Source organism: Arachis duranensis, chromosome 6, assembly GCF_000817695.3.
Source record: "Arachis duranensis cultivar V14167 chromosome 6, aradu.V14167.gnm2.J7QH, whole genome shotgun sequence".
Taxonomy (NCBI): Eukaryota; Viridiplantae; Streptophyta; class Magnoliopsida; order Fabales; family Fabaceae; genus Arachis; species Arachis duranensis.
This window is the reverse complement of record NC_029777.3, coordinates 4,503,886-4,516,722: the sequence shown is the minus strand read 5'-3', so window position 1 is coordinate 4,516,722 and position 12,837 is coordinate 4,503,886. Positions and strand designations below refer to the sequence as shown.

At 26.6% G+C, this 12,837-nt stretch overlaps 1 protein-coding gene across 1 annotated transcript; it reads left to right on the top strand.

Moving 5' to 3' along the window:
• Positions 1 to 2,137: 2,137 nt before the first annotated feature.
• LOC107491806 (receptor-like cytosolic serine/threonine-protein kinase RBK2) lies at positions 2,138 to 7,631 on the top strand. Its single transcript, XM_052251384.1, has 9 exons — positions 2,138 to 2,270; positions 3,406 to 3,539; positions 4,733 to 5,122; positions 5,219 to 5,506; positions 5,924 to 6,081; positions 6,174 to 6,253; positions 6,335 to 6,470; positions 6,566 to 6,715; positions 7,425 to 7,631. Exons 1-9 carry the CDS (start codon positions 2,254 to 2,256, stop codon positions 7,500 to 7,502), a joined length of 1,431 nt encoding a protein of 476 aa, XP_052107344.1. The 5' UTR covers positions 2,138 to 2,253; the 3' UTR covers positions 7,503 to 7,631.
• The last annotated feature ends 5,206 nt before the right edge of the window (positions 7,632 to 12,837 follow it).

Here is a 12,837-nt window from a genome sequence, read left to right as displayed (position 1 = left end):
TAAAGGAATGACAGCAACAGGGAGGGGGTGGTGACGATGGTGCTCTCGCAGCAACAGGAAGGGGCAAAGAACTGAGGTAGTGGCGGTGATGAGAGAGGGTGGAGATGAAGAGAGAGACTGTGAAATTTGAAATGGGGGAAACGACATTCGCGCTTTCATTCAGGGCATTATTACCGTCGGATTCATCCAACAGTAACATATTCCGTATGCCCAAAACGCAGCGTTTCACTAAACATTGTTATCGTCAGATCGTCTCGCTAGTAAATCCGACAGTAGTAGTGCGCTAAAATTCCTTTTTTTTTCCACCAAATATTACTGTGGACGTTACCGTCGAAAATGTTGTTCCGGCAGTAATATTTTAGGGTGATGAATTTATTGCCAAATTCAATGATCAATCCGACGAAAAACTTGCCACTAACCTCTGTCGCTAAATCCAATGACACTTGGCATTTTTTCTTGTAATATTTCTTGTGTCTTAATGACACATTTTAAAATGATAATAAAAAAAGGGTAAAGTATATTTTTTATCCTTGAAATTTGTTAAAAATTTTTAAAATATATTTAAATTTTATTTTATTTCAATTTTTTCTAAAAAATTTTCAATTTGTGTCAAATATATCCTTAATAGCTGGTTTTTTAAAAAAATTAGAACTAATTCAGTAACAATTTTACAAAAATAAACCTTCAACATAAGCAAACTAGATATAGTTGTCATGTATTATTACTAAATTCATCCTAAATTTTTTGAAAATTTAACTATTAAAAGTATATTTGATACAAATAAAAAAATTTTAGAATAAAATTAGAACAAAATAAAAATTAAATATTTTTAAAATTTTTAACAAAATTTAAAGAGAATTTATATTTTATTTTTATTAAAAAATTTTAAATTTTTAATACATTAATGTATTAGAAATAAAAAAATTTATTTTTTAATAATTTTTAATAAAATATTTTTTTGCATGGCATTTTTATTGTGTCTTTATAACACGTGCTAGCAACATTCTTTAGAATAATACTCTCTAAAAAGATACTAAACATTTATTTAAGTTAGAAAATTGTTAAGTTTCATTAAATATTATCTNTATAGATTCTCCAAATGAGATTTGAACATATATTCGTGCAACTTCAAAAACATCCTTTTAAAAAAGAAAAAATCAAATAAAATTAAAAGCGGATAGAGAAAAAATTAATTTTCTAACTCTTCCTCCATTTGACTTAATATTTATGTTTATGACTAGAAAATAAAATCCTGAAACTTAACATATATTATAATTTAACCAAACTATACTATACAGTTGGAGAAAAGTATAATTTTTTTTCTTCATGTTTGACTGGCCTACATTTTATATTATAGTGAAATAGTTGTCTTCATATAAAATTTCATATAAAATTTATAATCTAAAAATATTAAATAATAAATAATTAAATATATCAAATTATCTAATATTTTTATTATTAACTTCAAATAAAAACAATTCTACACAAGTTTTCAACTTATTTTTAACATTTTGTTTCCTTCCAAATTATCTACAAATTTGCTATATATCCCTCTCAATCTTTTAGAGGATATCAGCATTCAAGCTTATAATCGTAATAATTTAGAGAGAAATGTTACATGCATTGTTTTGTATATATTTTTTTATTTTTATATTAAAAGTGATTATAAAAAATAAAGATTAAAAAAATTTGTCTTTTATACCATAAAATAAAAAAAATGATATTTCTATTATATTTTTTAAAATATTAGATATATATTAAAATCAGTCATCAATATTTAAATTATATATTAAAATATAAAATATATATTAAAAATAAATTAAATTACACATATATTTATATACAAATACATAGAAATTAATTTTAATACGTAAATATTATTTTTTATTTTTTATACATATATATATTATTATATTATTTAAAAATATAGAAATATATGCCATCAAACTATATAGCTCAAATAACATAATCTCTCCATCCTCGTCTAGAAGTCTCAGGTTCGAGTCTTACTCTTAAAAGTGTATACAGAAACTAATACAAATAAATTAAATGTCATTTCTTATTTTCAAAAAGTTAAAGTTAATTATATTAACTTAAAACAAATAAAACTTTAAAAATAACAGTCCAGACTCTATAAAAGAGCATACACAGAAACGAGAGAGGCGTGTGTGAAGTGTCTGAGACCAGAACTACTTTACATTCTTCATCACCTTCAAATCTTTTGTTATCGATCATCTTCACCTCATCAATTCAATGGCCAGCAGATTTTGGTATACATGCATGCATTTTCTCGTATATTATATACTTCTATTCTTGTTATTATTTTTTAATTTTCTTTTTCATAGGTCTTCCATACTTCTACATTTAGTTTGTTTTTCGTTTTGGCAGTGTTGTTCATCATATCTCTCAATTTCTGATCCAACACATTTAATTTGGTGGTTTGAGTTTAATTAATTAATTAATTAACCGTGCACATACACGTGCAAATATGTTCCGATGTTTTTCTGGGTTTCTGTTCAATTCAATATATAAAATATTATTAAAATTTAAAACCCATCAACCAACAAAATAAAATTACAAAGACTCAATAGTCAAATTCATGTAAAATTGAGGATTATATGTTATTAAATAATTTAACTAATTTAATTAAATTTTTATTTAAAGACACTCGGTTATAAATTTGATATAAAGTTGACTGCACTATCGTATTTGAATTTCTATCAAATAGAAATTGGGTTATGTTACATGTTCAGCCATCAAAGTTAGTCACCCTTATAAAATACATGTTGAAATATAAATACACATTAAAAATAAATTAAACTACACATGTATCTATACATAAATACATTAATGACTGATTTTAGTGTATAAATAATATTTTTCATATAAATTACAAATAATTTTTTTCAAAAAAGTGTATATATATTGTACATGATATTTTTATTATTTTTTTTCTCTATTGTACAAAAAATAATTTTCATTCTTCATTAAAAAAATACTTTTTATCATTGCATGATCCAAATTAAAAATTGTTTGATATGAATGCCTTTTTACTAATATTACAAATAATATATTTATAACATATAAAACGTAACCGTCATTTTAAAATAAATAAATCCCTGTCCAAAAAAGTCTATATATTTCATTTATTATTATCATGCATAATAATATTTATTCTTAAAACAGTCTATTTTGAAACCAAAAAATAAAATAAAAAATGTAGCGGTGCTTCCTTATTTTAACTCTATCCTTAATGCTGTTCATAATTCATTAATGCAGATAAATTAATTTAATATTATATTAATGCTTTCTCATTTTCTTTTTGTATTTGACTGCGCACAGAAACAGCAATTCCTAATTAAGTTTTTGAGAATAATTAATTTAATTTTGCGTGTTAATTGATAGGTTTGGAAAGAAGAAAAGTAGTAGCAGCCATGGTGGCGGTTCAGAAAGGAAGCTCTCATTGGACGATGCTTCTCTCGCCGCAAAACCCAGAAGGCGAACCAGCTTCTTGTTTTCTTCTCCTTCTCCACTTCAAGGTAATTATTAGGTTATTAATTATTAATTATGAATTTAATTTTAATGTAATGTAATAATAAAATAAATGTATCTGATCAATTTAAGGTTATATTAACAAAATTAATATTTTTTACATTAACTACTTAAATAGTTATTTAAAATATTGTATTCTATTGTATCAAAATTAAACTTATTGATTTTAAAAGTAATTATTCAAATTAACATATTTTTACCTAAAATAATAGTTAATATATTAGGATAGATACAATTATATTAAATTATTTAGATTTTTTAACTATTATTTCTATATAAAAATATTTTTATTACTAGAACAAAACTTAACATAAATTGACTACTATTAGTATAAAAGTGATTATTTGTAAAAGTATTTTTTTTACAATTAATGATTATGTCAAAAAAGTTCAAATGTATTTTAATGATCATTAATTATCATAAAATATTATAGTATTATTAAGTATTAACGGTCAATGGTTGCCAAAAAAAATATTCGAATATATATAACTTTAATGGTCATACTTGCTTAAAAAAAAAAAAACTTTATTGACAATATTTTTATTGATATTTGGCTATTATTTATTATAAAAAAATAAGTGTCAACATAAGTATTGTCAATAAAAACATTTTAGTAAAGTTTAATTATTCAATTATTTTTTATAATTTTTATCAAATTTTTAATTAAATTTGTAATGAATCTTTATATTAAATAAAAACTTAGTTAGGTCCTTTTCTAACTATTTTTTGTTTAAAAATATAATTTTTTAAATATTTATTTTAGTTTTTAGTGTAGGATGGATTATGAAATATTTTAAAGACATAATTATTTTTGTTTTAAATAATTATAATTTTTTTATCTAATATTGAATTTAATTAAAAAATTTTAAAAGATTTAATTAAAAAATTAGTGAAATTATATAAAATAATAGAATAATAAATTTTTTAATAATTAAGCAACCATCAAAAAGATTTTTACATATGATGCGTATTTTTTAAGAAAAATTTAGGACCAACAACTTTATTAAATTCTGATAAATATGTAACTAACGAAGAAAAAATTAGTAATTCTATACTATTGGATGAAATTTCACACTATTAAAAATATTATTGATAGATACTTAATGACTACAAATCACAAAAATTGCTGACCTCCTAACACTCCTCCACCTTTTATCATGATGAGTGTAATGTTTTTCAGGGTCGAGGCACATTGAGAGGGATAATAGACATTCCTTAACCCCAACAAGATCTGAATATTCCGTATCAAGAACACCACCACCCTTTCCCTTTCGACCCCATGATGATGATCATGATGAAGATTCATTGCCGCCACCAGCCACTTGTTTAAGCTTCAAATGGAAAAATATCTTTAAGCCATGGAAGAAGAATAATAATAATATAAGAGCATCATCACCATCAACTACTAGGCCCTCTCCTCCTTCTCCTTCTCCTCCTCCTCCTCCACCTCCTCCTCCTCCGCCTCCTCCTCCGACGCCGCCAAGCCGAGGCCATGGCAACTTTAATTTTCCTCCTCTCATCGCTTTCAGATCCTTCCAAATTCGACATGCAACCAACAATTTTAGCAGAGGTACATACGTAGGTCAGATAATAATTTTTAAACAACATGATTGTAATAAAATAATTTCTTACATGCTTGTTTTTTTTTTTTATGAATTGTATGTAGAGAATTTGATTGGAAGAGGTGGGTATGCTGATGTTTTCAAGGGTCGTCTGAATGGGGAAATGGTAGCTATAAAAAAATTGAACAAAGGGATTCATGCTGCAAATAAGAACATGCCTTCCTCGTCCTCGTCGTCGCCGTCATCATCGTCAAGCTTTCTGAAAGAGCTAAACATCATTGCCTACATCGACCATCCTAATACTGCAAAGCTTATTGGATACAGTTCAGAAAAGGAATTCTGCCTCGTCTTCCAACTTTCTCCACTTGGAAGCTTAGCTTCTATTCTCCATGGTCACTACTTATTATATTATATATGCCTTAATTTCTATCATAGTTACTATTTTCTTAATAATGATTAATATGTTTTTTATTTTATTTTTAGGTAAAGTCAATTTAATTTCATTCAATTTTATAATCAACGTTTTCGATTTATTTTAAAATTATTTTTAAACGATTTTAATTTTGTCCTGAACATTTTAGATGAACTTAACGTTTAGCGATAATTTTAATGCAAATTGATGAAACATTAGGGACAAAATTAAATACAATTAAACATTAAAAATATTTTTAAAAAAATTATAAATATTAAAAACAAAAAATAATATTTTTTATTTTATTGTTTAAATATATAATTGACCGTATTTTTGTAATAAGCATATGCCGTATCAATATTCCGGACACTTTTTAATTACTAAAGTTTATTTTCAGGTCCAAATAGACACATATTAACTTGGAATAGAAGGTATAATATTGCTCTGGGAATAGCAAGAGGGCTGTTGTATTTGCATGATCATTGTCACAGGCGAATCATTCATAGAGATATTAAATCTGATAATATTCTGCTCACTAAAAATTTTGAGCCACAGGTAATAATTAACTATATTAAGAAGTGTTATTCTTATATGAACACTTTTCTTTTTTCTGATTTAATTACCATAATAATAATTAATTTATGCAGATTTGTGATTTTGGACTTGCAAAGTGGTTGCCACCAGATGCTGATCAGCAACATGTCACAAGATTTGAAGGCACATTAGGGTATATATATATATAGTACTAATTAGTATTATTCATAATTTTAATAACATTATTTAGGTTGTTATATATAAAATTTGGTAGGTATTCTGCTCCGGAATATTTGACACATGGCATAGTAGATGAGAAAACAGATGTTTATGCATTTGGGATCCTCTTGCTGGAGATTTTAACCGGGCGTAAGGCCTTGGATTATTTGCAACAAAGCATTTTGATATGGGTATGTATCCATGTATGTGTATAGATTATATTAATTTATTGTGTGTGGGTGGTAATTAACTATAATAATTAATAATGTGTTATGTGTTATTATAGGCAAAGCCATTAATTAATGCTCATAATGTTAAGGAGCTTGTTGATCCATCACTTGGTGAAGATTATGACATAGAGCAGGTGGAACGTCTTCTTTTGACTGCTTCTCTCTGTGTTGAGCATTCTCCATTCTTGCGTCCTCGCATGGTTCAGGCAAGCATTTATTATTTTTCTTTTCTTTTAAAAATAAAATTGAGACTCAAATTTACGACCCGTAAAAAAATATAAAAAATTATGTTATTTGAGTTATAATTCATTGACTATATTTATTCTTACTAATAATGCACATGTATTTTAACAAAATAGTTGCCTAAGATAATAATTTAGATATTAATATATGATAAAAATTTAAAAATTAATAATTTTAATTTATATTGATCCATATTTTTAGTTTAGTAGTCCATCAGTTTTAGTTTAGTAGTCCAACACTATATTTTGTCAATATTTTTAAATAATTTATTGACTAATTATTGGTTAAAATAATAAATTGTGTTAACTAATAATACAATTATCTAATAATTTTTAACTAATAATAATTATCTAAATAAAAATGCATATATCTCATTTTTTTAATTTTATGATACCTCTCTTTTTGTATTAGCAATATAATTATTTATTTATTTTTTATCAGTTTAAACTTTAAATTGTGGGGCAAAAATATTCGTGAGATAGTATATAATTGTTACTTGAAACTCATCATACTTCGAGGGGAGAAACAAACTAAATTAAACGAAAACAAACATTCAAGTTAGAAGTTGATAAATTGTGCAATAACATACAATGCATGCAATTTTATTCAGAGGGAATAAGAATGATTATTATTATTGTTATTATATATACTTATTTTGAGTGTTGGCTGCAGACTATGGAATTGCTGAAACCTGAAGAAGATATAATCTTCGAATTTGAAAACGATGGAACTCCAAGGCGCGTTACTTGAACTGCATAGAATCCTAATAATATAAACAAACAATAATGCAAATTGGGATGGATTCTTGAGAACTTATTGGGCACATCATCATATTCAGAAAGCTTAGCTTTCTATGTGTCCCCATTAATTATGTATGTTATCCCGTTTTTCTTATTTTTTCTTAGTAATTTCATATAGAGCAGAGCTTTATTCCGGTTATAAACTCTAGTTATTATATATGATATATGATATATAAAAATGAACTCTGTGGAAATTTAATTTTGATTACTTATAACATGCTTGATATTGGTCGGATGCAAGTCTATTTAGGTGATGGGAGTTTAACTTAATAATAATCAATAGATTTAAATATTTAATCGTGACTTAGGGTTTTTGATAAGTAGTAGATTTTCTATTAAAAACACGATACGTGTATACAAAAAATAATGATTAAATTAATTATTATATATTAATGTATAATTAATATAAATTTCTAGTTTTAGGTAAATCTGAATTGAATAATAGAATCACGTTTGTATTTAGAAGAAAAAAATAGTTAAATAAAAGAAAAATAAACAAAAAAAGTAAAATTAAAAAAAAAAAACTAGATGTATGTTTAATGTTTTAAAGCTAAGCCAAACACATTCATCATTGTTAAAAGGCGGCCACTCTCATACACACACCATCATGAAGTGGATAGGCTAATTGACCGATATGTGTCTATTGTTGAATTAATACCGCAGCTAAATTATTTTAGAAGAATCGGTTAATAAAAAATATGTGGTTTTAAGTAAAATAGAGTTTTTTTGGTTTGACAAAAAATAACCAAAATTTAATGAACCGATTATTTTTCGTGAGCTTCTTCCAAACAATAAATTTAAATTGAAAAAATAAATAAAAAAATAAAGAAGCCCACAAAAATTAATCAGTTTACTAAATTTTGATTATTTTTTGGTCAAACAAATTTTTTTTTTATTCACTTAAAATCACATATTTTTTATTAACCGATTCTCCTAAAATTATTTAGTCATTGTATTAATTAATTAATGGACAATAAACATATGTGGGCCAACTTATGATATACGGACACTTCACTGAGTTGTCGTGTTTGCGTGTCAGATATATTTTGGACACGATACTCACTAACACTCGTTCGATACGTGTGTCTGCCGTGTCCAATCGTGTCTTATTAAAAAATAAAATATTCTTTTTCGGATGCACCTAGACACACCTAAATACCATCACGTATCAGCGTGTCCAGTCTTATTCTAAAATAAGACATTAAAAAATTAAAAAAATTAATTTATATTTTAATATCAATAAAATATTAAAATATTACTACGATTTATCCAAAAAATACTTTATATTTTATATGTAGGCGTATTCTCGTGTCTTATAATATTTTAAAATTTGCGTATCAGTATATCTTATGTCGTGTCGTGTTCTATATCTGTGTTAGTATTTGTATATCATACAAACTAACTAACCTATCTACTTCATTATCCGTAAAAAAAAGACATTTATGACCCGTGTATGTGAGTGGCCGGCTTGTTAAAAACAAATTTTCCTTTTCCCAGGGCCCAGGTCAACTCATCCGATCTAAATATAGAACTTTTTATTTTTAATATGATGAAAGGAATGGTGTATATCTGAGTTATGGGGTGTATGATGATTCACTGGCGTATGATGGCTGTCCAAGAGAAATCGGACCGTCCGATTTGAGGTACTGAAAATTCTGGGTCCGATTTGTGTACTGGCAGAAAATCTTGGGTCCAATTTCAGAAAACCCTGGGTCCGATTTATGTACTGACAGAAAACCCTGAGTCCGATTTCAGAAAATCCTGGATCCGATTTGTGTACTAGCAGAAAACTCTGGGTCCGATTTCAGAAAGTCCTGGGTTCGATTTGTGCCCCCTCTCTCTTTGCAATGAAATCAGACCCTCAAATTTGTGTACTTTTCACAATTTTAAAAAACACCAAAAATTACAATGTTAAAATATATCATCACTCCTACTTTTATAACAAAATAAAATTAGCCCTAAATATACCATAGTACTACTCATTATAGAATTACTAAAATAATTTTAAGTCTAGATTTTGCGCATGTTTCAATATTCGCTAACCCCTCCCTTTTCTGTTTCTATCTATTATATGCCTATCAATTCTGGGAAGTCTATTATTTTTTTTTAAAGGAGATCTATCTAATTTTTGCAACAAGCATTAAGTTGATTTAATTCCTAATAATATTCAGTCCTATAAAGAAAGGAAATTTAAGATGATTGTATGCTATAAAACACAAACGCTTTGTTGAGTTATCGTATTCGCGTATTGGATATATTTTAGATACAATATTTATTGATATTTGGCTGTCACGCATGTTTGCTGCGTTCAACCGTGTCTCAATAAAAAATAAAAAATTCTTCTTCAGACACATTTAAATACACTTAAATACCATAACGTGTCAGTATGTCAAATCTTATTCTTAACATATATTCTTGAAATAAATTTAGATATAATATATGCTATTATTTATTAAAACAAAAAATATTTTAAATACTTGATGTAATTAAAATAAGACATTAAAAATAGTTAAAAAAATTAATTTATATTTTAATATTAATAAAATATCAAAATATCATTATGATTTATCTAAAAAATACTTTATATTTTATATGTGTGCGTGTCCCGTGTCTTATAAGATTTTAAAATTCGCGTGTCAGCGTGTCCCATATCGTGTCGTATAAGTATCCGTGCATCACAAATTGTATAAATTTCATTAGATAATTTTATATGTTTTACAAAATTTGATAACTTGATATAATATATATTAGAAATGTTTAAAGCTAATTCGACACAAAATTCTACTCGGATCCAAAATATATTTTATTAGACTGGATTTGGATAGCCTAAAATAAGAGTTAAATTTTAAAATGGTTCCTGAGATTAGCGTTGTCCACTAAAATCGTTCCTAAAATTTTAGTTGTACTAATTACGTCTGAGATTGACAAAAATGCACTACGTTAGTCTCTGGCTAATTTTTCGTTAACGACATGATGACATGGCATGATGACGTGGGCTGTTTGTGACACTTGTCACTTCATGATTTGGTCATGTGCAATGATATGTGTGTTGACCAGTGACAGGTGACATGCTGACGTAAATGGTTGTGCCACGTGTCACATTACTATTTGGCCACGTGTTTATTTGTGCCATGTGTCACAACAATATTCGTCCACGTGTCATCTATTATGTCATCATTGTAGATGCACCAAATTAGTTCCTTACTTTGTATTAAGTGACTTCTTTTAGTCTCTGAAATTGAATGCCGTGCATCAAACTAGTCCATTCACCAGTTTTGTAATTTTTTTCTCATTTTTCTAAAAATTTAAAATTTTCAATATCTTGGATGCACTAATTTCAATTTTTTTTTTTACATATCGTTTAAATACAAGTGTTTTTATCAAAATTTTTAAGATTTTAGTTTTAATTATATAATTTTTTCTATAATAATTTAACATTGATAATTTTGTAATCCATAAGTATGTTATTATAAAAAAGAATTATATGATTGATTAGACATATTTTTTCATTAAAAAATATGTTTTTAACAAGAAATCAAGAATTAAAATACATTTTTTTCGATTCTTATGAAATACACGTTTTCATTGTGTGTAATGGGATAGACTGAAGGCACTTCAAGCACCCTCGTTATCATCTCCGACCTCTTCAGTCTAGATGAAAGAAGTCGGAGGTGGTAGTGGGGTGCTTGAAATATCTTCACGTCAACTCTAAGACAGCGGTTAGGGGGTACTCGCAATAAAAAAATATTTTATAGAAACACTTGTATTTAAATAACATGTTAAAAAATAGAATTGAAACTAATGAATTTAAAGATATTAAGAATTTTGAATTTATTGAAAAAAAGGAAAAAAAACTGGTGAAGGGACTAATTTGGTGCACAACATTGAATTTCAGGGACTAAAATGAGTCACTTAACGCAAAGTGAGGGACTAATTTGGTGCATCTATAATGATGACATAATGGATGACACGTGAACAAATACTGTTGCGACACGTGACACAAACAGACACGTGACCAAATAGTACTGTGACACGTGGTACAACCATCAACGTCAGCATGTCACGTGTCACTGGTTAACACATCATCATACCATTACACGTGGCCAAATTATGGAGGGACACATGTCACTAACAACCCACGTCATCATGCCATGTCATCACGCCATTAATGAAAAATTGGTCGGAGATTAGCATGGTGCATTTTTTTAATTTCAGAGACGTAATTGGTGCAATTGAAATTTTAGAGACGATTTTAGTGCACGACGCCAATCCCAAAGACCATTTTAGAGTTTAACTCCTAAAATAACCTAAAGTTATGTACTGTTTTAATTTTTTTTAAAAAAACTTGATACAATAAAGTAAAATTTATTATAAGTTAGACAAATAAAAAATAAAATCTCAACAAAAGACATACACAAAAAAAAAAATATATATTCACAGTTTACTCTATAATATAAATATTTTATACTAAAATTAGCAATAAATTTGTTTGTATCGGACTCCACTAGATATAAGTTTAATCCGCATTCTGCTAAAATGTAAAAAGAATCTAAAATTGGGCCACACAAACTTCACCTAATAGTAGCATATACAAACATGTAAAAAGAAATCTAAAATTGGTCCATACTGTTGTGATAAGAACAAGCAACGTGGATGCCCATTCCCATGTAAAACTTATATTTTCAAAAGAGAATGAAGATTAAATGCATGTTGAAAATAAAGACCCCATGCATGTATAAATAGAGGGTGTTGTACGAGTCTTGAGACACAGCAATAAAAAATCCTCTTCCTCTCTTTATACTTTCTCCTCCCCTTAATACGCTTCTAATATATAAAAGTAGTAAATATAGAAGTTTCTATTATATTGTGATAAGTAATAAGAAATCTATTCCCTCTTTATGTTACAATCAAATACTCTTCTCCTTATATTTCTATTACAATTCTTTCTCTTCTTTTATTTTATAAGTATTTTAAATTCTATTTTCTATTACTCTTTACATATAATATTAATAGCAATATTAACCATCTTTACTATATTGAGATAGTATCAAATGCAAATCTCTCTCTCTTTATTTTTAATACTTTTTCTTATCTTTGTATATATATACACAATACAACATATAATATTATTATATATATATAAAAATTATTGAGCTAATTATATTAATAATAGAGTCTTCTATTTATACATCTTTATTTTATATATCCTTTATTTTACAATACGTTATCAGCACGAGACTCTGATCAAATTTTTAAGAAGACTCAGGTAATATTTTCATTATGTC

Coding starts and splice junctions, on each gene's coding strand:
- LOC107491806 (XM_052251384.1), top strand. Junction 3,540..4,732: donor TTCTCCTTCTCCACTTCAAG/GTAATTATTAGG, acceptor AATGTTTTTCAG/GGTCGAGGCACATTGAGAGG. Junction 5,123..5,218: donor AACCAACAATTTTAGCAGAG/GTACATACGTAG, acceptor AATTGTATGTAG/AGAATTTGATTGGAAGAGGT.